Genomic DNA, 26,990 nt, shown 5'->3' with positions numbered 1-26,990 from the left:
TAATATGGGGATCTAGGGAGATGAGTTGTTTTCACGAGGTCTCGAGCTAATGACCGCAGCATAGAAAACCAAACCCTTCTGAAACCCACGTCCATCTGTCCTGACCTCTAAGCAGTCTCTTCACATGTCCCCAGTTGACATTTACTCCATCGAGCCCTCTTGCCCTAAGTGTTCCCAAGTCAGGGACTGGCTCTCAAACTGTGCCAGGAGATGAAATGTCTCTATTTATACGGTGCTGGGGGTAATTTCAGGGGTCCCTGCCTGTTACCCCAAAAGCAGAGTGATTGGGTGAATGTTGTAGAGTGAACCATTTTAGGTAAGCCGGGGGGATTCATTTTCCATGGAAACTACACCAGAAGAACCATGACTTATTAAAGAAGCCTCCATGTTGGTTTTGTGGAGGACTTCACTTATTGTACTTCAGTCTTTTATGGATTGCATTTTTGGGGGGAAATGGATTGGTATTCCTGCTTTAGTGATTTTTTTTTCTACATTTGTCTGAAGAGTTCGCAGGAGTAAGAGAATAGAGATATGATAATTGTTGGGTTACATAGCTATTTTTTCTCATGTAAATACAGCTCAAAAGAATTTTCTAAAATCACCTGAAAAGCTACAGTGTGAAAAGAACCTACTTTGGAGTAAGCATTTAGAAAATCAGAGGTTGCACTGCCGTAGGGCAGAAGAATGACACCTATCAGTTTTGGAAGTCTTCCTTTTTCTATCCACCTAGGGGAGAAATATCCAAACAAGTACAGAGGGAAGACATGTGTGTTCAGTCGCTTCAGGCGTGTCCGACTCTTTGCAACCCCATGGACTATAGCCTGCCAAGCTCCTCTGTGCATGGGATTCTCCAGGCAAGAATACTGGAGTGTGTTGCCATTCCCTTCTCCAGGGGATCTTCCTGACCTAGGGATCAAACCTGGGTCTTCTGCATTGCAGGCAGATTCTTTACTGCTGAGCCACTGGGGAAGCCCTACAGAAGGAAGATATCTCCACATAATAATGGCCACATAAGAAACCACAGCAATCATCCACTCCATATAAAAAAACCTTGGAAGAGGAAATACGCAGGTGACTTATTTGACAGAAATGCCTTTGTTTATTTGAAATTTAAATTTCACTGGTGATCCTGTATTTAATCTAGCTGTCCTGCCAGGAGCATCCTATTTTACAATTAAATCTTCCCTAATGGGGGGGCAATCAGCAGTGACCTCAGTTTCATAAAGAAGTACTGAAAACTAATGGGACCTGCATTCAGGTCCCATTGAAAGAAGAACAACACAAAGCCAAAACTTATCAGAAAAACACAGGCTACACTAAAGTAGAAAACAAAATCTGAAGGGAAAGATAAGTCATCCCTCAGATATCCGCCTAACTCCTGTGAATGGAATCCCAGCGGGTTCCAGCATGATCGTTAAGTTCTTCACATGTCACCTTTTCATTGTATCACATACGTGACAAATAATCCTGAATTTCCTTCTAGGAGCAGCGGGCACTTGGCCTGAGGGTGGGGTCCTGGGTGAATCATCTGGAGTGGATTTTCTGGTGGCGTCTGAAGGTCCCCACCTGACGGAAGGCGCCGTGGCACTCGGGGCACACGTAGGGCTTGAGCCCAGAGTGGGTGCGCTGGTGAACGTTGAGGTTCCCGCGGTGGCCGAAAGCTCTGTCGCAGTGCTCACAGCGGAAAGGCTTCTCCTGGGTGTGGGTCCTCCTGTGAGCACGCAGTGTGGAGTCGTGGGTGAACCTCTTGGGGCAGAGATCACAGCCATAGGGCTTCTCGCCCGTGTGGATCCGCTCGTGAACCCGCAGGTCTGAAGGCTGTATGAACCCTTTGTCACAGATGTCGCAGTGAAAGGGCCTCTCTCTTGTGTGTGTCCTCTGGTGCAGGGCAAGCTGAGATTGATACAGAAAGCTCTTTTTGCACACCCTGCATTCAGAGAGTGCCTGTCCCGGGGTTTCTGCTCCCTCAGGAAGACTGGTGGGTCCCACGGTGCCAGAGGAACCAAGGGAATGGGACCCAAGCTGTCCTGAGAACTCTCCTTGGTCCAAACATGTGGCTGCCTCTTGACGCACGTCTTGGCAAGTGGGACTACTGTCCCGTTTCCTTTTGACACGTCTGCGATTCTTCAGAGGACCTCTTCTGGATCCACTCATAGTGGAAACATCTCCCTCTGGAACACAGGAGGAAAGGGTTCAGGAGCCACATTTTAAGTCTCAGTTCCTTCCTGGGGACTCTCCCCCCTCTCTCTGCCCTCCCAGAGTCTGCTGAAAGAAGAGATTCAGCACCACATTTAACAAGGAGCGTTTTCTGTGCTGCCAGCCTCACTGGAACCCTGATGTTGGCTGAGAAGTTCCCATCAAGCAACCAAGCTAAGAGCTTGGACTGTGGGACTCTGCAACATTGATGATGGAGAAGGTTGGCACTGGACAATGATCTCCACCCCACCTATCCAAGGATGGTAATGCTGGCTACCCAGCCCTGTGCCACCATAGGAGGCAGTCACTAACTCCACTGAATTTCACAGTTTTAAATACTCACCAGGACCCTTCAGAAGTTCAGGTTCTTGAGATGGAAGGGTTTTTGTCTCTCCCCTGTCTTCCATCAGGTCCTTCTCCAAGTTCTCCTTGGGCGTCTGACCCTCCGGTCCACCTATTTCAGGAATGGTCTCTGGCGGGAGAGCTTCCTGGTCCTGACAAGGGGGAACCAAGCAGAGTCAATAACCCATCTACCTTAGTCCATGGAAAACTGCTTCCAGCTTCCCCATCTGCCTGGTATCTTGATCTAAGACTCCAACTTTCTTAGTGTCATTTTAGGGGATATGCCCTGACTTCTTCTGGTCCACCCCATCACCCTGATTGATAATCATCTCCTGATACTCAAGACTGTCCTGGATCTATACAGACCGTATCTTGCAATCAAATTAGGACATCACAGTTGGCACTCTGACTTCTCTATGCATCGGTCTCTCCAAATCATACCCACTTCTGCCTGCCCCTGACTCTGGAAGTAAAGAACTCTAGGTCCAGGTCTTTTGACTTCATCATTGATGGAGACTTTGCCTGGATTCATCTTTGTGATGGCGGTTACCCGGTACATAGGAAGATGATGACTAGTATTCTTGGTCTCTACTCCATGCAAGTCAGTAGCATCCCCTGCCCATACCCAACCTCATTTGAACAAATCAACTGTCTTCCATTCATTCTTCAATGTCTGAAAGTGAAAGTATTAGTGGCTCAGTTGTGTCTGACTCTTCGCGAACCCACAGACTGTAGCCACCAGGCTCCTCTGTCCAGGGGATCCTCCAGGCAAGAACACTAGAGTGGGTAACCATTCCCTTCTCCAGGAGATCTTCCTGACCCAACGATCAAACCCAGGTCTCCTGCACTGCAGGCAGATTCCTCACCATCTGAGCCACCAAGGAAGCCCAATGTCTACTGGGGGGCAAAACAAGTCCAATTTGGAGTCACTCCTTCGGTTGCAAGGAATGATCATATTCTGAAATATAACATGCCCTTGGGGAAAGTGGCCGCGGGCAAATCAGATGTCAGCGAATTTACCTGTGGCAAATTGAACCTAGCATCATGTGAGGAAGACAGGATTCCCTTCTCCCCACTCCTAAGACTAGAAGCTTTCATAGCAGAGGGACAAAGATGGATGATCTTCATTCTCACACTGGCTAGGAAAAAATGTCCAGGAACTGAATGCATCCACAGGAATTCCTGGAAGCAATGGGTCCACTCCTGTCCTTTGCCAAATCTCCCAATGACTCAAGCAGCCACACCCACCTGACTCTCTTCTACCTGCTTCCACTCACTCACCTGCTCCCTTGACAGGTCCGTGGCTCCCGGCAGATTCTGCAGCTCTTGGCTTTCCTCCTGGCCATACTCTGGAGGTATGACACTCGCAGGGGGTCGGGGCTCCCTGCACGGGTCTCTCTCATTGTCCATGTCACCGGCCTTGACTTCAACCATCTCAACATCTGGGTTGCGCACAAGATATTCCTGTCCTTGTATGCAGACTATAGCCTATGAGGGGAGAAAGCAATCAAGATCAGCCTCTGTAAGACCTGGACTATAGCTCTCAGGCATCCAATGGCAGAAGTGCACATGTTTGGCATAAAAGATCTACGTCCTTCAAGTTGAGACCGCCAAAAATATCCCAAATTTCCCAATGTGAGCTTCTCTCACCTGTTCGGGAATCACCGACACAGAGCCAAACCCTCGGGTCCTATCTTGTGATTCCTGAAGCTGGCAGGTGTCTTCTCATCCCACACCCACCACTAAGGTCCTACTCACCCAGTTCTTGGGTTTCTGCCTATTTCTTAGCATGTCCTCCAGCTCTCTGCAACTCTGCACCCCACTTTCTTTGAGCAGGACCTGGCACTTCAGGGGCATGCAGATCATGAACTGCTCCAGCACCAGCCTGTCCAGCATCTGCTCCTTGGTGTGAAGATCCGGCCTCAGCCACAGACGGCAGAGTTCACGGAGTCTCCTCAGGGCCTCGACGGGGTCGGATTCCTCCGAGCTGCTAAATGTTCTGAAGCGGATGTGCCAGGTTTCCTGGTCACAGTCCGAGTTTTCCATGAGTGTGTCTGGGGGTGGCACGGATGCCGCTGACTCTGCTCCAGGGCTATCTGTGACGTGTCCACAACCCTGAAAAAATGTCTGGTCCTTAGCCATATTGATGGAGGAAATTTCCAGGAGGATTCTGAGCAAATGCTTTTAGAAGTGGGTGCCCAGTTGATGTCTATGGAAATGGATTTCCTTTGCTTTTCCTCAGCATTAAAGTCACTGTTTAGAAGTCTGGGTGGAGGGGGGGGAGCGGAAAGAAAGAACCAAATGGGCTTCATTTTATTCCACCCTTCTGTCTCCCCTACATCCCAATATTAGACACCATTGCCTGACTCATTCCAGATCTCATAAAACCGTCTGGTCAAAAATGACCATAGGGCTTCCTTGGTGGTCCAGTGGATAAGAATCTGCCTGCCAATGCAGGGGGATATGGTTTTGATCCCCGATACAGTAAGATCCCACCTGCCTCTAAGCCCATGCACCACAGCTCTCGAGCCTGCGAGGGGCAACTACTGAACCTGAGCTCTAGACTCCAGGCCTTGCAACAGGAGAAGCCACCGCAATGGGAAGCCCACACCCCTCAGCTAGAGAGTAGTCCCCGCTAGCTACGATTAGAGAAAGCCCTCACAAAGAAGACCCAGCCCAGACAAAATGAATGAATTAAAAAATTAACACTAATAAATATATATGTAGTTCTTAAATGGCCATAGGGTCGCTGCTCAGAAACACTTGAAGAAAATGAGCCACCTCACAGCAACGTGTGTGGAAACATCCTTCTCCCTTCACAGAAGAGTTCGATTAACCGTTGTTAATGTGGGGTTAGAGGGAGATCTCCTGTCAGAAGGTCTCCCAGCTAACATAAGATGAACAGAAAGCAAGACTTTTCTGAAGCCCACCCATGTGTCCTGATTTCTGAGCATTCTCCTTGGACGTGCCCCCTCATCACTTACCCCTTCGCGGCCTGTTGCCTTCAGCCTCCTCAGGTCAGGGACTGGCTCTCAAAGTGTGTCTGGAGCTGAAATGTCTGTATTTATAGAGAGTTGGGTGAAACTCCAGGGGTTTCTGGCCATAACATCATCATCCCAGTGATTGGATAAAGGTCATGGAAGGAACCACTTTGGATAATCTGGGTAGATTCAATTTCCTGTGAAGACTCCCAACAGGAAAAACCATTAAAGAGGCCACCATATTGGTTTGGCAGTAAACTTTCTCTAATGTATTTTATTTACTTTAGACTTCATGGATGGCATTTCTTGGAGAAACAGATTGATTTTCCTGATCTAATCAATTTTTCCTCTCTGCTTGGAGACTGTGAGGCAGTCCAATAATTGTAATCGGAGGATTGTAATCAAATCGGGTTACCTAATCTTGTTTCTTTTCTCATGAAATAACTCACCAAAGACTTTTGTTTAAAATCAGCTGATGAGATCAACTGTGAGAAGCCATTTCAGAAAGGCATCAAAGAAACCAGAGGTTGTACGCCAGTAGAGAAAAAGAACAACACTTAGCAATTTAAGAAGTCTTCTTTTGCTAAATACCTCAGGAAGCAGTATCACTAGTACAAAGGGAACATATCTCAACATAGTAATGGCCACGTGGACAAAACCACGGGTATCACCCACTCTGTGTAGCAAAGTCTTAGAAAAGAAAACACACAGCTCTTTGATAGAAATGTGTTTATTTGAAATTTAAATTTCACTGGTGATCCTGTATTTAATCTAGCCGTCCTGCCAGGAGCATCCTATTTTACAAGGAAATCACGCCTGGCAAGAAGGCAATCAGCAGTAGCCTCACTCTCATGATGAAGTGCTGATAACCAGGGAAACATGTCTTCACTGGAAGAACAAGAACAGCACAAAGCAAAAACATGTGAGAAAACCACAGTCTAACATTGTAAGGCAATTATCCTCCAATTGAAAATAAACAAATGAAAAAGAAAACTATAGTCTATAGCAAAGCAGAAAACAAAATCCAAATGGAAAAGTAAGTCATCACTCAAATATCCTAATTCACGCGCACGGAACCCTGCTGGTTCCAGTATCCTCCTAAGCTCTTCGCACGTCATCCACACTTTGTATCACACAGGTGACAAATTATGCTAAATCTCCTCCTTAAAACAGAAACGCCTCGGGCCTGACGGTGGGGTCCTGGGTGAATCATCTGGAGTGGATTTTCTGGTGGCGTCTGAAGGTCCCCACCTGACGGAAGGCGCCGTGGCACTCGGGGCACACGTAGGGCTTGAGCCCAGAGTGGGTGCGCTGGTGAACGTTGAGGTTCCCGCGGTGGCCGAAAGCTCTGTCGCACTGCTCACAGCGGAAAGGCTTCTCCTGGGTGTGGGTCCTCCTGTGAGCACGCAGTGTGGAGTCGTGGGTGAACCTCTTGGGGCAGAGATCACAGCCATAGGGCTTCTCGCCCGTGTGGATCCGCTCGTGAACCCGCAGGTCCGAAGGCTGTATGAACCTTTTGTCGCAGATGTCGCAGTGAAAGGGCCTCTCTCTTGTGTGTGTCCTCTGGTGCAGGGCAAGCTGAGATTGATAAAGAAAGCTCTTTTTGCACACCCTGCATTCAGAGAGTGCCCGTCCCGGGGTTTCTGCTCCCTCAGGAAGACTGGTGGGTCCCACGGTGCCAGAGGAACCAAGGGAATGGGACCCAAGCTGTCCTGAGAACTCTCCTTGGTCCAAACATGTGGCTGCCTCTTGACGCACGTCTTGGCAAGTGGGACTACTGTCCCGTTTCCTTTTGACACGTCTGCGATTCTTCAGAGGACCTCTTCTGGATCCACTCGTAGTGGAAACGTCTCCCTCTGGAACACAGGAGGAAAGGGTTCAGGAGCCACATTTTAAGTGTCAGTTCCTTCCTGGGGACTCTCCCCCCTCTCTCTGCCCTCCCAGAGTCTGCTGAAAGAAGAGATTCAGCACCATACTTATCAAAGAGCATTTTCCATGGTGCCAGCCTCATTGGAACCATCCCTGATCTTGGCCACAGACTATCCATCAAGCAAACTACCTAGGAGTCTAGCTGATGAAACACTCTGGAATGTTGATGATGGAGAAGGTTGGCATTGGAGAACCAACTCCTATCCCCCAACATCAAGGGATGGAAATACTGGGTACCCCTTCCTGGCCATCATCAGAGGGAGTCATTACCTCCTGTGGTCTCCAAGTTTTAAATACTCACCACAATCCTGCAGAAGTTCAGGCTCTTGAGACGGAAGGGTTCTTATCATTCCTGTGTCTTCCAGCAGGTCCTTCTCCAAGTTCTCCTTGGAGGGCGTCTGACCCTCCAGCTCACCTGTTTCAGGAATGGTCTCTGGCGGGAGAGCTTTCTGGTCCTGACAAGGGGCAACCAAGCAGAGTCAATCCCACTGCCTTAGCCCACGGCAGGCTCTGTCTCTTCTTTCCCCACCCCCCTCATACCCTGATCTAAGACTCCAGCTTTCTGAATACCAGTTTGGGGGATATGTCCTGACTGCTTCCCATCAGCCTGAATGGCAATCCTCTCCTGATTCCCCTGTCTGTCCTTGATCTATACCGCCCACGTCTGGCAATCAAGTCCAGACTTCACAGCTGGCACTGTGAATTGTCTTTGCACACATCTCTCCACCTCATCTCAAATTCTCCCTGCCCCTGACTCTGAAAGCAAAGGACTCTGGCTCTAGGGCTCCTGACCTCACCACTTGTTGATAGTTGCCTGGATTTGTCTTCATCACGGAGGGTGACCTGGGGCATAATAAAATGATAAGCACTATCACTGGTCTCTACTCATGAGAAATCAGTAGCATCTTCTCTCCCTATTCACATTTCAAAAAAATCCACTCTCTCCAGACATACCCCAAAATCTTCTGAGGGGAAAAATGACTCCAATCCGGAACTTTTTATTCAATTCAAGGTGTTTACAATATTCCCCAATATTAAGTGCCTCTGACGAAATCCATCATGGGTGAATCAGCTGTGAGTGCATTTACCCCTGGTGAATGGACCCAGCACCATCCCATGGAAACAGGACTCCTCTGTCCTCATGCTTACGGCCACAAGCTTTCATGGTGAGGCACCATGAAAGATGGATGAGTCTTCATTCTCACACTGGCTGGAAAATGTCTGGGAATGGAATGCATCCATGGGAATTCTGGAGGCAGTGGGTCCATTTCGTTGCCAAAATTCTCCCAAGTACTCTAGCAGCCACGCCCACCCAACCCTCTTCTACCTGCTCCCAGACTCTCCAAAGGTCAGGACATCACACTCACCTGCCCCCTCAACAGGTCCTTGGCTCCTGGCAGCTGCTGCGCCTCCCAGCTTTCCCGCTGGCCCTCGTCTGGAGCAACGGCACTGGCTGTAGACTGGGGCTCCCTGGATCGGTCTCCGTCATCATGCATGTCTCTGACCTCCACTTCTAATATCTCAACACCCAAGTCTTGGATCAAAAATTCCTGGTCTTGGACACGGACTACAGTCTGTGAGGAAAAATTCCAACAGCATCAGTCTCCCTTCACAAGATCCAAAAAGGTATTCATTGCGTATGCCACCCTAGGAGCCCACCTCCTGGGAATGACATTTGAAAGAGCAACACCCTCAGAGTGAGGACCAAGAGAAACATCTCCGGTGATGCTCCAGGCAAGCGCTCACCCGCGTGGGAATCACTGATGCAGAGCCAACCCCTCTGGTCCAGCTGCTTCATCTCCCAGCTCGCAGCCCCTCACCCCACCTTTCCCTGTCTCACACGGTCACTAGGTCCTACTCACCCATTTCTTCAGTTGCTGCTTATTTCTCAGCACCTCCTCCAGGTCCTCACACGTCTCGGCACCGCTTCTTTTGACTAAGTCCTGGATCTCCGGCGGCATGCACGTCACGAACTGCTCCAGCACCAGCCTGTCCAGCATCTGCTCCTTGGTGTGAAGATCCGGCCTCAGCCACAGACCGCAGAGTTCACGGAGTCTCCTCAGAGCCTTGATCGGGTCGGATTCGTCCGAGCTGCTAAACTTCCTGAAGCAGATGCGCAACTCTTCAACGTCGGAGCCCGGGTTTTCCCTTCCGGTGTCCTGGCTTGGCGCAGACGCTGGCGACTCTGCTCCGGGGCTGTCTGTGAAGTGGCCACGACCCCTTGTCTGGTTCTCAGCCATACTGACTGTAGAATTTTCCAGTAGGACTCTGGGCAAATGCTTCTAGAAGTGGGTGCCCAATTGACCCCGATGGAAAGGAACTTCCTCTTGCTTTTCCTCAATAATAGATTCAGTATTCAGAAGTCTAGGGGCAAAAAGGAAAAAAAAAAAAAAATAGAATGCAGACAATTAGTTTTATTTTCATCCAACCTACCATCCCTCATCCCAATACTGGACATTATTCCCCCTTCAGTATTGCATACCAGGGACAAGAATCCATTCTATTATTCTTCCGACATCCATCTTATAGTACAACAAGAAACTGTGTGGTCAAAATGTCCACAGGGCAGCGCTTAAAAGCCCTTGTTGAAAAAACGAACCACACCACACGACACCACGGAGTGTGGAAATAATCTCATCTCACAGAAGAGTTCCACAAATGAACCACAGTTAGCGTGGGGCCGGCAGGAGATCGGTGGATTTCAAAGGGTCTTCGAGCGAATGCACAGTGAACAGAAACCCAAGACTTCCTGAAACCCACATCGACGTGCCCTGACTTTCTAGCGTTCTCTGTAAACATGTCCCATCAATTACCTCCTTGAAGCCTTCTCGCCCTCGTCCTCCTCAGTTGGCGACTGGCTCTCAAACCCCGGCAGGAGGAGAGATGTCTCTCCATAGAAGAGCTGGAAGAAACGCCGGCCTTCTCGGCCAGTTACCCAATCAGCGCATCGATTCATTAAGGGTGGGGCGAACCATGATAGATAATCCCGTTTTACTTAATCACCAGGGATTCGATTGCCCACGGAAACTCCCTCAGGAGAAACCACAGTTTACTAAAGAGGCCTCCGTAGTGGTTTAGTGATAGATTCTGTGGGGTTTTTTGTTTGTTTTTGGCCAAGCGGGGAGGCACGTGCGACCTTAGTTCCCAGGACGCGGAAGGAAACCACGCCGCCTGCAGCGGAGGCGCTGAGTCTCCCCCGCTGGACCGCTGGGGAAAATCCGTGAACCGTCTTTCATTTTGTATTTTATTTGTTTTGGACTTTTGGGATTGCATTTTGGGGTGAACGGATTGGCTTTAATGATCTCGTGAATTTTTTTCTCACTGCCTAGAGGGTTTGACGGAGTCAGAGACATGCTGGTGGTAGGCAGATCGGGTTGACGAGTCTCGTCTTTCTGTTCTTGTGAGGTAAGTCTTAAAAGGCTTTTCTAAAATCAGCTGATGAGCTAAGGTGTGAGAAGAACCGATTTCTAAGTAGCCTTTTTAAAGACTAGAAGTTGTACACCAGTAGGAAAAAAAAGAATGACACCTATCAGTTTCGGAAGCCTTCCTTTTCCTAAACACCTCGGGAAGAAATACCCGAACAAGTATGGAATGAACATATCTCAGCATAGTAACAGCCATGTAGGCAAAACCATGGGAGTCACCTATTCCATGTAGAAGAGTCTTAGAAAATACGCAGAACACTCTTTGACAGAAATGTGTTTATTTGACATTTGAATTCCACTGGAGAGCCTGTATTTCATCTGGCCTCTGTGCCAGGAGCACGCAGTTTTACACTGAAGCCCCGCCTAACAGGAAGGCAGTCAACAGTAGGCGCAGTTTCATGATGAAGTACTGGTAACTAGTAAGACATGCTTTCATTAGAAGAACAACAATACAAAGCAAAAACTTATTAAACATAGGCTGCACTGAAGTGGAAAACAAAATCAAAGGGAGACATAAGCCAAAATATCCTCCTCACTCACGTGAATGGACCCCCCCCTCCCCCAGAGCCAATATCCTCCGAAGTTCTTCACACGTCATCCACCCTTTGTGTTACAGAAGTGACTAATCATTGTGAATTTCCTTCTTGGAGCAGAAGGGACTGGGACTCAAGGGCAGGGTCCTGGGCCAGTCGTTCAGAATGGGTTTCCTGGTGGGATTTGAGAGACCCTAGGGAGCGGAAGGCCGGTGACGCTCGGGGCACACGTAGGGCTCGAGCCCAGAGTGTGAACACTGACGTTCCCACCGTGGTTGAGAGCTTTGTCACAGTGCTCACAGCAGAAAGGCTTCTCCTGGGTGTGGGTCCTCTGGTGAGCGTGCAGCGTGGAGTCGCGGGTAAACTCCTTGGGGCAGAGACCACAGCCGTAGGGCTTCTCGCCTGTGTGGGGCTCCTGGTGAAAACACAGGTCCAGAGGCTGCATGAACCACTGGACATGGATGTTGCTTTTTTTTTAAATTTAGAGTTAAAGGGCCGTCTCTCTTTAATGCAGTTCCAGAATAAGGGCCCATTACTTTGATAAGCAGGGGCTCAGTAGAAGGCTCAAAAGCATGTGTGTAAAAGGATGTTTCCAAAGGCTCCAGAGATGACCCCAACTCTGCTTCCTGCTTCCCCTGGACCATACTCCGTCTGCTGGGTGGGGCGGCTACTTGGTCCAGCTGACCTTGGGAATGTCATAGTGCTCCGTGAGCGTGTCCAGGTGTCTGTTGAAGTCCTCCACTCTCTGCTTGTGGGTTTTGGATGCTTTCTTCAGGATCCTCTCCATTTGTCGCTTCTCCTGCACCTTCTCAAAGGCCACCTGGGCTGGGGTCTGCTTGTCGAGGTGGCGCCTCAGCTCCTCCTCCTGGTTCTTCTGGATTTTGCCCATCGTTTCCAGGAGTTTTGCCTTGTCTTTGTCCTTTTTCTTCTTCCGCTTGGTCACGCCGAGCTCTGTGACTCCTTTCAGCTTCAGGGGTCTCTTTTGGACCTGCTCATAGGCGTCCATGCTGCCTGTCTTCGAATTCGGTTTTCTAAATGGACGAAAGTGGGGGGTCAGTTTTCTCAAATGGAAATTGGGACAATATCGTTCTCTACTGTAGATCTGAGAGGTTCTGTCTGTGCAGATTAACACAAATGAACACAGACGAACATCTCTGCTTAGAAATGCCCAGGGGACCAAGGTTCAGAAAGCCTTGTGGAATAAATGAACCACACCACACCACACCATGGAGGGTGGTAACACTCTTCCCCCCAGAACAGAGAGCTCAGCAGTCAACCGTAGTTAAAATGGAGTTTGAGGGAGACCCACTGCTTTCACAAGGTCTTTGAGCTAATGCAAGGTAAGTAGAAAACCCAGCCTTCCGAAACCCACCACCTCCTTCTGTCTTGATTCCCAAGCCTTCTCCTTAGCCGTTCTCACTCATGACTTACCTCCTTTGAGCCCTCTTGCCGTCAGCCTCCTCAAGTCAGTGACTGGCTCTCAGAGTGTGTCTGGGGCTGAAACGTCTCTATTTATGGAGAGCCAGGGGAAATGGCAAGGGTCCCTGCTTGCTACCCCATCAGTACAGTGATTGTGTAAGGGCGGGTCAAGCCATTTATATGACCTCATTCTAGATAATCCAATCTACCCACGGATCCAGGTTCACATGGACACTCCACCAGAAAAAAACAATTTATCAAAGAGGCCTCCATGTTGGTTTTGTGGTAGACTTCTCTGATAGCTCAGCTGGTAAAGAATCTGCCTGCCATTCAGGAGACCCTGGTGTGATTCCTGGGTCAGGAAGATCCGCTGGAGAAGGGATAGGCTACCCACTCCAGTATTCTTGGGCTTCCCTGGTGGCTGAGCTGGTAAAGAAGTAAAGTGAAAGTCGCTCAGTCATGTCCGACTCTTTGTGACCCCGTAGATATACAGCCCATGGAATTCTCCAGGCTAGAATACTGGAGTGGGTACCCGTTTCCTTCTCCAAGGGATCTTCCCAACCCAGGGAGCGAACCCAGGTCTCCCGCATTGCAGGCAGATTCTTTACCACCAGGGAAGCCTGTGCACTTTTTGGCAGGAAGATTGATTTTCCTGGTCTAGCAAATACTTTTCTCATTTACCTGGAGAGTTGGAAGGAGTCAGAGTATAGAGATCTGAAAGTTTTAACCAGGAAGCCCATGCTTCCCTGGCGGCTCAGTGGTAAAGAATGCACCTGTCAATGCAGGAGACGCGGGTTCACTCCCTGGGTTGGGAAGATCTTTCGGAGAAGGAAATGGCCAACCCACTCCAGTATTCCTGCCTGGGAAAATTCCACGGACAGAGGAGCCTGGTGGGCTACAGTCCATGGGGTGGCAAAGAGTCGGACACGACTGAGCAACTAAACAACCCTTTTTAAAATTCCTCATGTAAAGATCTCGGACGAGGTCAGAATCCTGTATGTTCTGCAGGGAATGTGCCACTTTTGGGGGTCACAGTCTTAGCTTTTCAGTAAGTACCCTTTGGCGCAGACCCTGGTGGCTCTGATTAGGGACTGTCTGGGACTTTTCCATGACCCCACAAAAAAATGTACGTTCTTTAGCCATAGTGACTGAGGAATTTACTAGCAAAATGTTGAGCACATGCTTCTAGAAGCCCATGACAAATTCCCCTTATGTATAGTGATTATGTATAGGGATCCTTTACCTTTTGTCAGCAACATGTTCACTGTTCAGAAGAATGGGGGCAAAAAATAAATGAAGAGGATTAGTTTCATTTTATTCCACCCTTCCATCTCCTCTGCATTCCTCATCCCAACACCAGACACCATTCCCTCACTGGTACAGTATTTCATGTGGAATGGACATTAGTCCATCCATCATTCTTCTGACATCCACCTTAACAGGAAAAAGAGGTTGAAATGTCTGAATGGCTCCCTAGATTTTGACTTCTGTAGTCTGGGACTATGTTGTTCTTTGCTGTATTTTCAAGAAATTTACAGTGTGTGAGACTCCTCAAATGGATGTTAACAGTAATGTCAGTTTTTACATTATTCGGTCGAGACAAGCCACCGGGCAAGGCTCTGAGTCATGATTCTTCTGGGAAAAAAAATACAAGGAAGACAATTTAAAAACTTAATTCCATGTAGTATAGTGACGTTGGAAATATTAAGCAAAGATTATCCACTCAAAACATTTCCTTGCTGTCACCAGGGTATTTATTAGTTCCAAGAAAGGGATGCACAAAAAGATCCAAAGAGAATTAAATTCCTGATCAGATACTTGTTGTGGTCATGAAACACACAACGTACAATATTGACTCTTATAAAGTGTACAATTTTGCTTCACCAAGTTCGTTCACGATTTTGTGCAATGGTCAACATTGTCTACTTCCAACTTTTTTCATCACCCCGAGAAGAAAATATAAATCATGAAAAGTCCCTCCCCATTCTCTGCCCACCTCACCCCCTTACCCTTGGCAATCCATTCATATACGTTCTGAATCTATGGGTTCAGCTCAGTTCAGTTGCTCAGTCGTGTCTGACTCCTTGCGACCCCATGAACTGCAGCACGCCAGGCCTCCCTGTCCATCACCAACTCCCAGAGTCCGCCCAAACCCATGTCCATTGAGTCGGTGATGCCATCCAACCATCTCATCCTCTGTTGTCCCCTTCTCCTCCTGCCCTCAATCTTTCCTAGCATCAGGGTCTTTTCCAATGAGTGAGCTCTTCACATTAGATGGCCAGAGTTTTGGAGTTTCAGCTTCAACCTCAGTCCTTCCAATGAATATTCAGGACTGATTTCCTTTAGGATGGACTGGTTGGATCTCCTTGCAGCCCAAGGGACTCTCAAGAGTCTTCTCCAACACCATAGTTCAAAAGCATCAATTCTTTGGTGCTCAGCTTTCTTTATAATCCAACTCTCACATCTGTACATGACCACTAGAGAAACCATACCCTTGACCAGACGGACCTTTGTTGACAAAGATAGAAGGATGAGGAAGACAGAAAACAAGCAGAAACACAGCTCTGCTGCCTTTGGCCCACCCTCAGAGTCTGACTTACTTGGTCCAGGGTGGGGCTCAGGTCAGCATTGTTCCTAAAGCTCTTCAGGTAAGGTAGTACAGTTGTTTAGTCACTCAGTCATGCCCGACTCTTTGCGACCCATGGACTGTAGCCCACCAGGCTCCTCTGTCTATGGGATTCTCCAGGCAAGAAGACTGAAGCGGGTTGCCATTTCCTCCTCCAGGGGATTGTACTGACCCAGTGATCAAACCCAGGTCTCCTGCAATGCAGGCAGATTCTTTACCACTGAGCCTCCTGGGAAACCATGAGAGAAGCTGCCACAATTGTGAAGAGTGACGCAAGAAATGAAAAAACATGGACCCTGGAACTGAAGGTTAACTGTACTTAAAACACAAGATGACGCCGATCAGACCAGTGATGACCAGTTTCAAGATGATTGTCAGAACTGACTGTGCTGTTTCTGCCTGTAGCCCCCTCCCTCCGTCTATAAAAGCTGTTGCTCATTGATTGTCTTGGGTGGGAGGTGGGGGGTGGGTCAGCCATTGGACAGACGTCTGCCCTACCCTTCACAGTTGTTGCAGAAGGAAAGGGCGGCCCACTCCAGTACCCTTGCCTGGAAAATCCCATGGGCAGAGGCGCATGGTAGGTTGCAAAGAGTCGGACATGACTAAGCAACTTCACTTTCACTTTCACCAGTTGCTGGCATCCAGAATAAAGCCAGGAAATGGCAACCCACTCCAGTATTCTTGCCTGGAGAATCCCATGGACGGAGGAGACTGGTAGGCTACAGTCCAGGGGTCGCAAAGAGTCGGACATGACTAAGCGACTTCACTTTCACTTTCACCAGTTGCTGGCATCCAGAATAAAGCTAACTTTCCTTTCCCCCAACCTGGCCTCTGTATTGGCTTTTGAGTGGCGGGCTGCCAGACACCAATATCTATTACAATATCATCCTTGAATTTGCTGCCCCCAACAAATTCCCAGACTAATTAATAGAAGAAAACGCTGATTCTTTGAAAATAAATACTTTATTATCTCCATTCTGCTCCAAATGACCTGTCTTCATTTCTGCTGGAGGACAGCCAGGTGGGATGAAGGAGTGCTACCTTGAAGAATCTTTTCAAGTCAAGACACTGTAGAATCTCAGTGTTCAAATGGGCATTAATATTACATTACCTAACTGTTCATCATTCCACAAGAATACAGTTACTTTAAATGCTCATGTGCGTGCTCAGTCACTTCAGTCATGTCCGACTCTTTGCAACCCAATAGACCATAACCCGCCAGGCTCCTCTGTCCATGGGATTATCCAGGCAAGAATGCTGGAGAGGGTTGCCATGCCCTTCTCCAGGGGATCTTCCTGACCCAGGGATCGAACATGGGTCTCCTGCACTGCAGGCAGATTCTTTACCATCTGAGCCACCAGGGAAGCCCCCAAATAAATAAAATAATAATAAAATAAAATACAGTGTTATATTTCAACTGGATTTCAATTGAAAAAGAGAGCAGACCAAGAAATATAGCCTATCCTCTGTATTAGTAAGTTCTATATCTGTGGATTTAACCAATGGTAGATTGAGAAAGACAAAAAAGAACAATTCTTCCAGTGCTTCAGATTTTCTTCCTCAGATTTTAATTTCAGGATCTTGGTCTCAGTAGAGGGTGACGATGCAGGGTTTCAGAAGTAGCCAGAGGGGCAAAGGTTTGGAGCAGAAGTCTGGGGACATCTAGGAACCCAGGGTGTCTGCCTCCTTGAGGACTTTCTTGCTGAGCACGCCTGGATCTGTGCGAGAGAAAGAGGTCAGTTTGAATGGTTCCGTTCCCCACCGCTACCCCAGCCAGGTTCTGAGTGTGTGGTGGCCCAAGAGAGGAACGTCTCTTCGGTTCATCTCAGTTTCGACCACCTTCTCAAGGGCAGACAGCTCCTCCTCTCTGCCCTTGCTTCTTCTGCCCGCTCCTTCTATGCGTCTGCCCACCTGCTTTCCCCGTGCAGTCCCATCTGGAGATGGTACCTGGTGATGCTGGGGAGCGTTTTCAAGAGCCAGAGTGTTGCTGAGTTTAGAGTGGGAAGCAGTGAACTCAGAAGGTGTCCCCTTCTGAGATTGTCTGGGGTTGGCAGTTCTCCACCAGATGCTTGTCAAAGCACTTCCCAAAATAAGATTGGGAGGGAAGATTCCTAGGATCTTCCCACCCAGGGATCTAACCCAAGTCTCTTATATCTCCTGCGTTGACAGGTAGATTCTTTACAACTAGCACCACCTGGGAAGACTGACTATGAGTACAGAGTTCAAAGCTTAAGAGTTGGAAATAAAGATCTTATTTATTTTACTTTTAAAAAAATACTTATTTATTTGACTGTGCCGGGTCTTAGGTGCAGCATGTGGGATCCTTAGTGCTGTGTGAAATGGAAAGTTGCTCAGTCGCGTCTGACTCTTTGTGACCCCATGGATTATTCTCCAGGCCAGAACACTGGAGCGGGGAGCCATTCCCTTCTCCAAGGGATCTTCCCAACCCAGGGATTGAACCAGGGTCTCCCACATTGCAGGCGGATTCTTTACCAGCTGAACCACCAGGGAAGTCCAAGAATACTGGAGTGGATAGCCTATCTCTTCTCCAGCGGATCTTCCCGACCCAGGAATCGAACCGGGGTCTCCTGCATTGCAGGTGGATGTTTTTACCAACTGAGCTAGCAGGGAAGCCCTCACTGCTGTGTAAAGGATAGTTTTTTTTTGGTTGCGGCATGCAAACTCTTAGTTGCAGCACGTGGGATCCAGTTCCCTGAACAGGGATCGAACCAGAGCCCCCTGTATTAGGAGCTTGGAGTCTCAGCCACTGGGCCACCAGGGAAGTCCCCAGATCTTATTTAGGAAAGAGGTCCAGTTGGAGTGAACCTCGAGGTCAGAGGGAGGGTTTGGGGTTCACATCTCAGCTAGATCTGAGCTGGAGGGTGATACTGGGGGAGGGGACCAAGGTGCGGGCGTGGGGTCATAGTCGGAAATGTGCCAGAGTGTCAGGACATGCCAGGGACTGTTTTCCAAATGGACAGGAAGCTGAGCATGTGAGGTTGGGGCTAAGGCCTGTGGCTGCAGGTGCAGGTCCCGTGGCTGAGCCCAGGGTCCTTCCCGCCTCCCTGAGCCTCCGAGCCCCGCTCCCCCCGCCGCACCTCTCATAGTTCCCCAGGCGTTACCTCCGGTCTCTGCTTTGGCGACAGTCTCCCCCAGACTCCTGGAGGCCAGCAGAGACTGGGAATAGGGGAGGCCGTCTAGGAAGAGAGACACACGTCAGTAAGCCTTGGGGCTTTCCGTTCAGGACTGTGTACTGCGTGGGTTTTTTTTTTTTTTTTTTTAATTCTGTCTTTCTTTTTGGGCTGTGCTGGGTCTCTTGCTTTGAGGGCTTTCTCTAGTGGTGCCGAGTGCGGGCCGCTTCTCATTGCGGTGCGGGGGCTCCTCACTGCGGCGGCTCCTCTTGTTGCGGAGCTTGGGCTTCGTTGCTCCGCAGCACGTGGCGTCTCCCCGGATCGGGGACAGAATCCGTGTCCTCTGCGTTGGCGGGCAGACTTAACCAGGGCGGCGCTGGTTTTACTTCCCTGATTTCCTTGGAATCGAACACTACGCAGTGGTTCTCTTCCAAGGGCAAACGCCCCCCACTTTCTCCCCCGCCCCTCACCCCCTTCGCCAGCGGTTATCCGGCAATTTCCAGACACACTGTTGGTTGTCACAACTCGGAGGGACTACTGCCATCTAATGAATGGAGACCCGTTGCTGCTGTTCACTCAATCATGTCCGATTTGCGACCCCATGAACCACAGCACGCCAGGCCTCCCTGTCCATCACCAACTCCAGGAGCTTACTCAAACTCGTGTCCATTGAGTCGGCGATGCCATCCAACCATCTCATCCTCTGTCGTCCCTTCTCCTCCCGCCTTCAATCTTTCCTGGCATCAGGGTCTTTTCAAATGAGTCAGCTCTTCAAATCAGGTGGCCAAAGTATTGGAGCTTCAGCTTCAGCATCAGCCCTTCCAATGAATATTCAGGGCTGATCTCCTTTCGGATGGACTGGTTGGATCTCCTTGCAGTCCACGGGGCTCTCAAGAGTCTTCTCCAGCACCACAGTTCAAAAGCATCCATTCTTAAACATTCTTAAACATCTTTAACATTCTTAAACATCCCGTGACACACAGCCCCAAATGTGAACAGCGCCGAGGTTGAGAAACCCAGCCCGAGATGCAGTTAAGTGCCCGCATCTGGTAGGTGGTGATGAAGAGCGGGCTCGCTTCAAGTTGCCCTGCGCCTTCACGGAGTGTCCACCCACGTGTCCCGAGGCCACGTGCCCCCGGGGTTCTCTCTTGAGAGGCCCACGGGGGAGAGGGGAGTCTCAGAGATGGTACCCAGCCCAGCTCGACGAGGAGGTTAAACAGGATCGGAGCTGAGCAAAGAGGAAGTGGATGGGGGGGCCCTGCAAAGAGATACGTAGAACCACCGAGACTCACCTGGCTCTCACCATCTGCCAGACCCTCTGCTAGGGGTTTTCCAGGCAGTCACACTGACCACACTACAGAATTATGAGGGGGTTCATGACTCCGTTTTGGGCATTTGAAAGAAACAGCATCACTCTCTCATGCTGGGTCACTTCAGTCATGTCTGACTCTTTGCGACCCCATGGACTGTAGCCTGCCAGGCTCCTCTGTCCATGGGCTTTCCCAGGCGAGAATCCTGAGGGGGTTGCCATGCCCTCCTCCAGGGGAGCCTCTGGACCCAGGATGGAACCCGTGTCTCCTAGGCCTCCTGCGTGGGCAGCTGGGTTCCCAGGGAAGCCCTGTCAGTCTCCCCGGCTCCTTTATTTGTCAGAACAAAGGAGGGAGCCCACACACAGCAGTTCCCAAGGTTCCCAAACCAGACCGGCAGGTGGGGCAGAGTGAGGGGATGGGGTGGACCCTTGTTCTCCTGCCTTTACTCACCAATGGCTCTCCACAGGTCTAGGATCCCCAGGGTCGTCTTCTCCTTCCGGCCTCTGTCAGCCCTCGGGGGAGGGGGGAGCACTGCAAGGGGCGGGGGAGCAAGACCAGGAGGCCGTTAGGGGCGCCAGGACACACAGAGCCGGTGGTCCCGGGCGGGGGGCGGCTCTGACCGGCAGACACCTGCCCGCTTACCCCCACCCGTGCCGGAGGAGGCTCCTGAGAGCCCCGCAGAGTGCAAGGTCAAACCAGTCCATCCTAAAGGAAATCAACCCCGAATATTCATTGGAAGGACCAACGCTGAGGCTGAAGCTCCAGTACTTTGGCCACCTGATGCGAAGAGCTGACTCATTGGGAAAGACCCTGATGCTGGGAAAGATTGAGGGCAGGAGGAGGAGGGGACGACAGAGGATGAGATGGTTGGATGGCATCACCGACTCGATGGACACGAGTTTGAGCAAGCTCCCGGAGTTGGTGATGGACAGGGAGGCCTGGTGTGCTGCAGTCCGTGGGGTCGCAAAGAGTCAGACACGACTCAGAGACTGAACAACAACAAACAACGCGTAGGTGGCAGAACTGGGGCTTGAGCCCACCTATCTGCAGCCAAACCTCGAGTCGTTTCTGCCACACTTTGCATCCCAGGGATCTTGGTTCCTGACCAACTTAACCGTCCCCAGAGCACGTCTCCGGGTGCCCGGCAAGCACCCAGTGAAGATGCGGGGAGGGGGTCAGGTAGAGAGGACGGAGGGTCCTGGCAGGCAGTGCTCCAGTCTGCCTGATCCTCACACAATGTGGGGACGGCGTTATGCCCACTGTCACAGGCCAGGGAGCCGAGGTGTGGAGGCTTGAAGGCCTGGGGGCAGGGCCGGGGCTCGAAGCCAGCGCTCTGGCTCCAGGATCCAAGCGCACATGACTTCCCTAGACTAACCCCCAAGACCGCTCTGGAAATCAAGTCCATGGACTTTGGGGGCCGTAAGGCTGGGAGTTTACTGTTGCAAACACATGGCTCACAGGCGCCAGGCAGGGATGGAGGGTCACTCACCGGGACCCAGGAGGTAGCCAGCACTGTTGAGGGTCCAGCCTCCTCGCCCCTAGACAGACACGAGAGAGACCAGGCTCAGAGAGATGGGAAGTACGCTCCGCACGTCCGCTCTGGGAGGTGGTTTGGCTTAGTCTGCATTTCCCCAGTGACTCGGCCAGAAATAAGCCGCCTGCAGTGCAGGAGACCTGAGTCGCAGTTTCAGTCTCTGTGTCGGGAAGATCACAGGTTCCATCCCCCGGTCGGGAAGATCCCCTGGAGGAGGGCATGGCATCCCTCTCCAGCATTCTTGCCTGGAGAATCCCACGGACAGAGGAGCCTGGCGGGCTACAGTCCGTGGGGTCGCAAAGACTCAGACAGGACTGAGTGACTAAAACAACAATGTTTATTTTATTGTGGGCTTACTCTATGCCAGCGTGGGTTCCGAGGAGGACTGGGTACGTGATGTAGGGAGTCCACTGCAAAATGAAAAGACAGGGCCCCTTCAGGTGACTCTGCTGCTTGCTACAGCGCTGAGAGTTTACACTGTCGGGAAGCTCTGCCTTGGAAGGCAGCTTTGGGCATCTCTGGGCCGACACTAATCATTGAAGTGTTTTTGCTTTGGATAAGCTGAGCCCTGACTTCCGGTATTCCACCTGTGATCTGTTCTAACCCGCTCCCCCCCACCCCCACCCTGGACCAGGGTGATGAAGTCAGTCTTTCTTCTCTTATTTAAGAAAAAACAATTTTTAAAAAAAATTTTGGCTGCACTGTGTGGTCTGTGGGATCTTAGTTCCTGGACCAGGGATCGAACCTGCACCCCCTGCGTTGGAAGCACAAGAGTCTTCAGCACTGGACCGCCAGGGAAATCCCTCTTCTTGAGCTCCCACAACTTGTCCCCCAGCTCCTGGCCCCGCCAGGAGAGTCAGAGCGCCGTCCCCGGGAGGGCGGTGACAGGTGTGTAGTGACAGGCGGGTCTCACCCCGTGGACGGGGGCAGAGGCCGGAGTCTCGGCCAGGCTGAGGAGGACGGCAAGAAGGAGCAGACGGACCGACGGAGGCATCTCAGGGCCGGAGGGCTGGGCGCTGCGGAACGCTGCAGAAAAAAGGGCAGAGGGTTTAGCTCCTTATTTTGTAGCTTGGTTGGAGTATAACTGATATGCAAAAAAAGAAAAAAAGAAAGATGCCACACGTAAGTGCGTCTGAGGCTCTGGTGGCTCAGATGCAAAGTATCTGCCTGCAATGCGGAAGACCCAGGTTCAATCCCTGGGTCAGATAGGTCCCCTGGAGAGGGAAATGGCAACCCACTCCAGGACTCTTGCCTGGAAAAGCCCATGGACAGGGGAGTCCACGGGGTTGCAAAGAGTCGGACACGACTGAGCGACTTCACTTTCACTTTTCACCTAAGTGGGCTTCCCTGGTAGCTGAGATGGTAGAGAACCTGCCTGAAATGTGAGAGACCAGGGTTCGATCCTTAGGTTGGAAAGATCCCTTGGAGAAGGGAACGGGTACTCACTCCAGTATTCTTGCCTGGAGAGTCCCATGGATAGAGGAGCCTGGCGGGCTACAGTCCCTGGGGTCGCAAAGAGTGAACACAGCGGAGCAACTAACACACACTTCACTTCACCTGCAAGTGAAATCATACAGTGCTTATCTTCCTCTGTCTCTCAATATACTGTAGAGTGCAGGATATCCTATTGCTAACTGAAGGTTCATCTCTGCATTTTTGGTCATAAATACACATTCAAGAATGAAAATGAACACTTGTGAATTTTTTGAAGTTTACGTGGAGCACATTTCTTTAAGTAAAATGAGAGTCGGTGGAGGGAGAATGCCCAAGTAAGTAACAGGATATTCAGTACACAGAATGTAAGTGTGTGTGTAAGTGTGAAAGTCGCTCAGTCGTGTCCGACTCTTTGCGACCCCATGGACTACACAGTCCATGGAATTCTCCAGGCCAGAATACTGGAGTGGGTAGGTGTTCACTTCTCCAGGGAATGTTCCCAACCCAGGGATCAAACCCAGGTCTCCTGCATTGCAGGCGGGTTCTTTAGCGTCTGAGCCACCAGCGAAGCCCCAGATAGCTAGTGGGACGCTCAGCTTGGTGACCTGGAGGGGTGGGATGGGGGCGGGATGGGAGGAAGGCTAAGTGGGAGGCGATCTCTGTTACACATGTAGCTGACTGCCGTCACCGCCCAGCAGAAACCCACACAACCTTGTAAAGCAGTCCTCCTCCAAACAAAAACCAGGGCCACAGACCACCACCGTGCTCCCCCTCCGCTCTCTGACCCGCCCGCAGCCCTGAAACGCCTCCTCACTGCGGCCCCAGCCCCCGTCTGGACCTCCCAGCCCCTCCCCAGCCTCACCTGCGCCCCGCCCCACCGCCCCCCTCCCCTTCTCCGCATCCTCTCCCGCCTGCATCTCCATCCTCCCAGGACCAGCCTCCCCGCCTCGGTCTCACCTCGCTGAGCGGTCAGACCTCGCCAGCTCTCCCGCGTCGGCCGGTCTGGGTCCCAGCTTCCGAGAGGCTCCAGCTTTTATGCCCGAGGAGGAGAGGCGGGCGGAGGGAAGGGGGAGGCGACTAGACGGGGAGAGGGCGTGGGGGGAGAAGGGGGGAGCGGAGCGCCCGCCCCCAGGAAGGGGTTTCTCAGGTCAGGACAAGGATGCTTCCCGGAGGGAAGATTTCTCAGCCCCACTTTCCCCCGCAGACCCCGCAATCCGAGGTGTTTGCTCCGCATTTATCCAAGGACCCCCCAGCCCACCTCCGGCAGGTGTCGGCGTTGGGGGGCAGGGGGCGGTGGCGGGGCTGGGGGAGGCGGAGTATTCTCGGTTCTCTGCACGCCCTTGACTTCTCTCCACCTGCCGCCACTGTTCCAAGCTCTCCTGCTGCGCCCCTTTCTCCTCTCCTGCCCGGGGCCCCTGGGCCCCCTGTTTGCTTGTTTGTGGAGCGTCTCTCCTCGCCACACACCGGGAAATAAGCTCAGTGCAGGCCGGGGGCGGCGGGGCCCGGGGATGGGGGCGGTTACGTCCTGCTCATCCCCGAGTCGCTAGCACGGGGCGCTCAGCCAGGCGGGCACCGCTCGGAGGCCCTTCCGCGCGTCCTGACCCGGGAGGGCGCTTCCGCATCCAGTGGGTGGAGGCCAAGGATGCTCCATCCTCCGGGGCAGAGGACACCCCTCCCCAGCAAAGAACCACTGGACCCTCAGTGTCCATAGTACAAGGATGGGGAACCCTGCGGCAGCCCCTAAAACGGCCCCCAGGACTGAACAAATAGTTGCTGGATGAGCAAATGAAGGGTGTGTGTGTGAGTGCGCGCGCTTGATCTCTCTCCCGCTTCGTGTCGCTTCCTCCGTTCACCTGTTCCTTTCTCTGCCTCTGGGCCCCGGGACAGCAACAGTTTTCCAGAGGAAAGAGCCAGGAATCAAAGGAGAGGGGCCCCTGCCCGCTGGCTCTGCGCCGGGGGCTTCCGGCCGTCCCGGGGGTCCTCGCGGTACTCGATGACCTGTCTCCGTGATGAAGAGCCCGGGGTCAGCCTGGACTCGGGGATCTCTGCTCCAGGTCCTCATCTCTACCCCAGCCCTCCCACCCCCACTGCAGACCCTTCTGGACTGCCATCCCCATCTGCCTCGCTTTTAAGAGGCTCAGGCTTTACCGACCGAGCTAGGGGACCACTCTTCTTAAAAGGAAGACCCCCGGCGGGGAGGAGAGTGAGAAATAGCATCTGGAGGCCTCCTGCATGCCTCCCCCACGTGGCTGCCTCTCCCCTCTTCCTGGCTTCCTTCCCTTCTCATCTGGGGGCCGGGGGGTGAGGGGGGGGGGCGGGGGGGAGGTTGTTCGGATGGGAGAAAGTAACAAGGAGGTGTAAATGGCTCTGCTGGGAAACAGCAGGAGCGGGGAAGGCTGGTGAGGACAGATGGCTGAACCAAACCTGGAGGAGGTGACCCGGAGCCTGGCAGACCGCTTCTCCGGGTGACCAGCACATGCAAAGTGAAGCTATGGGGTCTGCATCTCACGCAGACAAAACCCAGATGATGCAGGGCACATGTGACTTTCGTTACATTTCTGTGACACAGCCAGACGTCTGTCTTGAGCCCGCATCCTTCCTTGTTACTTGGAAATGCGGAGATGGGCACCTCGGCCCGAGGTGGACACTGCAGTGTTCTGCCCGGCATTTACTGGGCTCCTACAGGTGATGAGGGTGCTGGGTTTTGCCTGCGTGCTCAGTCGCTTGAGTCGTCTCCGACTCTTTGTGGCCCCGCGGACTGTAGCCCACCAGGCTCCTCTGTCCATGGGATTCTCCAGGCAAGAAGACTGGAGCGGATTGCTGTGCCCTCCTCAAGGGGATCTTCCCGACCCAGGGATCAGACCCATGTCTCTTGTGTCTCCTGCATTGGCAGGCGAATTCTTTACCACCGATCCACCTGGGAAGCCTTTTCTTATATAGGTTAACATAGAAAAGTGCTCTTTTGCGACAGTTTTCGGAAGCATGTCTCTGTACAGATAAGGCTATGAATATGGATTTGCATATATACATATATCTCTCCAAGTGAAAGTCGCTCAGTCCATGGGATTATCCAGGCCAGAATACTGGAGTGGGTAGCCTTTCCCTTCTCCAGGGGATCTTCCCAACCCAGGGATGGAACCCAGGTCTCCCGAATTGCAGGGAGGTTCTTTACCGGCTGAGCCACGAGGGAAGTCCGTGTCTCTCCATCTCTTCCTTTAAACAGCCCCCAAGCCGAAAAATTGATGCTTTTGAACTGTGGTGTTGGAGAAGACTCTTGAGAGTCCCTTGGACTGCAAGGAGATCGAACCAGTCCATCCTGAAGGAGGTAAGTCCTGGGTGTTCATTGGAAGGACTGATGCTGAAGCTGAAACTCCAGTACTTTGGCCACCTGATGCGAAGAGCTGACTCATTGGAAAAGACCCTGATGCTGGGAGGGATTGGGGGCAGGAGGAGAAGGGGACGACAGAGGATGAGATGGCTGGATGGCATCACCGACTCGATGGACATGAGTTTGAGTAAGCTCCGGGAGTTGGTGATGGACAGGGAGGCCTGGCGTGCTGCGATTCATGGGGTCGCAGAGTCAGACACGACTGAGCGACTGGACTGAACTGAACGGAACTGAAGCCCTAGGAGTGGTTATATCCCCCCTGCCACCACGAGGGGGAGCCCAAGCCACCTCCCAGAGTTTCCTGCGTCCCTTTGTTATTGTTTGGTTGGTGTGTTTAGAATACCTCGCCTTCTGTGATACGAAATCTAAAAAAAGAAAAAAAAAGATGTTACAAATAGACCTACTTACAAAACCAGGAGTACACTCACAGATGTAGAGCACAAACGTACGGTTAGCAGGGGGCAGGGGAGGAGGGATAAGTTAGGAGATTGGGCCTAACATATACACACTGCAGTATATAAAACAGATAATTAGTAAGGACCCGCTGGGTTCAGCAGGGGAAACTCTGCTCAGTACTCCGTATCGGCCTATATGGGGAAAGAGTCCTAAAAAACAGTGGGTATCTGTATATGTATGGGCTTCCCAGCTGGCTCAGAGGTGAAGAACCCGCCTGCCAGTGCAGGAGACACAGGTTTCATCCCTGGGTAGGGAAGATCCCCTGGAGGAGGGAATGACAACCCGT

The 26,990-nt window shown here is 51.4% G+C and overlaps 4 protein-coding genes across 5 annotated transcripts; all 4 read right to left on the bottom strand.

Annotated features, from left to right (window-relative positions):
* Positions 1-1,517: 1,517 nt before the first annotated feature.
* Positions 1,518-4,680, bottom strand: LOC122692622 (zinc finger and SCAN domain-containing protein 5B-like). Its single transcript, XM_043900395.1, has 4 exons — positions 4,297-4,680; positions 3,820-4,026; positions 2,540-2,690; positions 1,518-2,171 (listed from the first exon to the last, which is right to left on the bottom strand). The coding sequence occupies exons 1-4, from the start codon at positions 4,678-4,680 to the stop codon at positions 1,525-1,527; spliced, it is 1,389 nt and encodes a 462-aa protein (XP_043756330.1). The 3' UTR covers positions 1,518-1,524.
* A 1,553-nt stretch (positions 4,681-6,233) lies between these two features.
* On the bottom strand, positions 6,234-10,488 carry LOC122692621 (zinc finger and SCAN domain-containing protein 5B-like). 2 transcript variants are annotated; one of them, XM_043900393.1, is made up of 6 exons: positions 10,262-10,488; positions 9,311-9,812; positions 8,816-9,022; positions 8,241-8,291; positions 7,750-7,903; positions 6,234-7,375 (listed from the first exon to the last, which is right to left on the bottom strand). In XM_043900393.1, exons 2-6 carry the CDS (start codon positions 9,686-9,688, stop codon positions 6,729-6,731), a joined length of 1,437 nt encoding a protein of 478 aa, XP_043756328.1. In that variant the 5' UTR covers positions 9,689-9,812; positions 10,262-10,488; the 3' UTR covers positions 6,234-6,728. The 2 variants fall into 2 exon arrangements, with proteins under 2 accessions (XP_043756328.1, XP_043756329.1); XM_043900394.1 differs by lacking the exon at positions 8,241-8,291 and having other exon boundaries at positions 10,262-10,487.
* Positions 10,489-12,068: 1,580 nt separating this feature from the next.
* Positions 12,069-12,412, bottom strand: LOC122692637 (protein FAM32A-like). Its single transcript, XM_043900418.1, has one exon. It carries the CDS (start codon positions 12,410-12,412, stop codon positions 12,074-12,076), a length of 339 nt encoding a protein of 112 aa, XP_043756353.1. The 3' UTR covers positions 12,069-12,073.
* Positions 12,413-17,012: 4,600 nt separating this feature from the next.
* Positions 17,013-24,344, bottom strand: LOC122692636 (galanin like peptide). The gene is made up of 6 exons (XM_043900417.1): positions 23,818-24,344; positions 22,340-22,452; positions 21,382-21,430; positions 20,343-20,423; positions 18,574-18,648; positions 17,013-17,169 (listed from the first exon to the last, which is right to left on the bottom strand). The coding sequence occupies exons 2-6, from the start codon at positions 22,418-22,420 to the stop codon at positions 17,114-17,116; spliced, it is 342 nt and encodes a 113-aa protein (XP_043756352.1). The 5' UTR covers positions 22,421-22,452; positions 23,818-24,344; the 3' UTR covers positions 17,013-17,113.
* Positions 24,345-26,990: the final 2,646 nt, after the last annotated feature.

This window comes from Cervus elaphus, chromosome 4, assembly GCF_910594005.1.
Source record: "Cervus elaphus chromosome 4, mCerEla1.1, whole genome shotgun sequence".
NCBI lineage: Eukaryota > Metazoa > Chordata > Mammalia > Artiodactyla > Cervidae > Cervus > Cervus elaphus.
Note: the sequence above shows the minus strand (reverse complement) of the source record. Positions and strands in the feature narration are given on the sequence as shown.

What these genes read in the sequence shown, in the direction of transcription:
- LOC122692622 (XM_043900395.1), bottom strand. Translation starts at nt 4,680, where the DNA reads ATGGCTAAGGACCAGACATTTTTTCAGGGTTGTGGACACGTCACAGAT. An exon ending in CGGACCTGTCAAGGGAGCAG is followed by an intron (nt 2,691 to 3,819) that starts GTGAGTGAGTGG and finishes CCCCCTTGTCAG; the next exon opens with GACCAGGAAGCTCTCCCGCC. An exon ending in TGAACTTCTGAAGGGTCCTG is followed by an intron (nt 2,172 to 2,539) that starts GTGAGTATTTAA and finishes CCTGTGTTCCAG; the next exon opens with AGGGAGATGTTTCCACTATG.
- LOC122692621 (XM_043900393.1), bottom strand. Translation starts at nt 9,688, where the DNA reads ATGGCTGAGAACCAGACAAGGGGTCGTGGCCACTTCACAGACAGCCCC. An exon ending in AGCAGCAACTGAAGAAATGG is followed by an intron (nt 9,023 to 9,310) that starts GTGAGTAGGACC and finishes TTTTCCTCACAG; the next exon opens with ACTGTAGTCCGTGTCCAAGA. An exon ending in AGGACCTGTTGAGGGGGCAG is followed by an intron (nt 8,292 to 8,815) that starts GTGAGTGTGATG and finishes ATTATGCCCCAG; the next exon opens with GTCACCCTCCGTGATGAAGA.
- LOC122692637 (XM_043900418.1), bottom strand. Translation starts at nt 12,412, where the DNA reads ATGGACGCCTATGAGCAGGTCCAAAAGAGACCCCTGAAGCTGAAAGGA.
- LOC122692636 (XM_043900417.1), bottom strand. Translation starts at nt 22,420, where the DNA reads ATGCCTCCGTCGGTCCGTCTGCTCCTTCTTGCCGTCCTCCTCAGCCTG. An exon ending in AGACCTGTGGAGAGCCATTG is followed by an intron (nt 18,649 to 20,342) that starts GTGAGTAAAGGC and finishes CTCTCTTCCTAG; the next exon opens with ACGGCCTCCCCTATTCCCAG. An exon ending in CGCCAAAGCAGAGACCGGAG is followed by an intron (nt 17,170 to 18,573) that starts GTAACGCCTGGG and finishes TCTCTCGCACAG; the next exon opens with ATCCAGGCGTGCTCAGCAAG.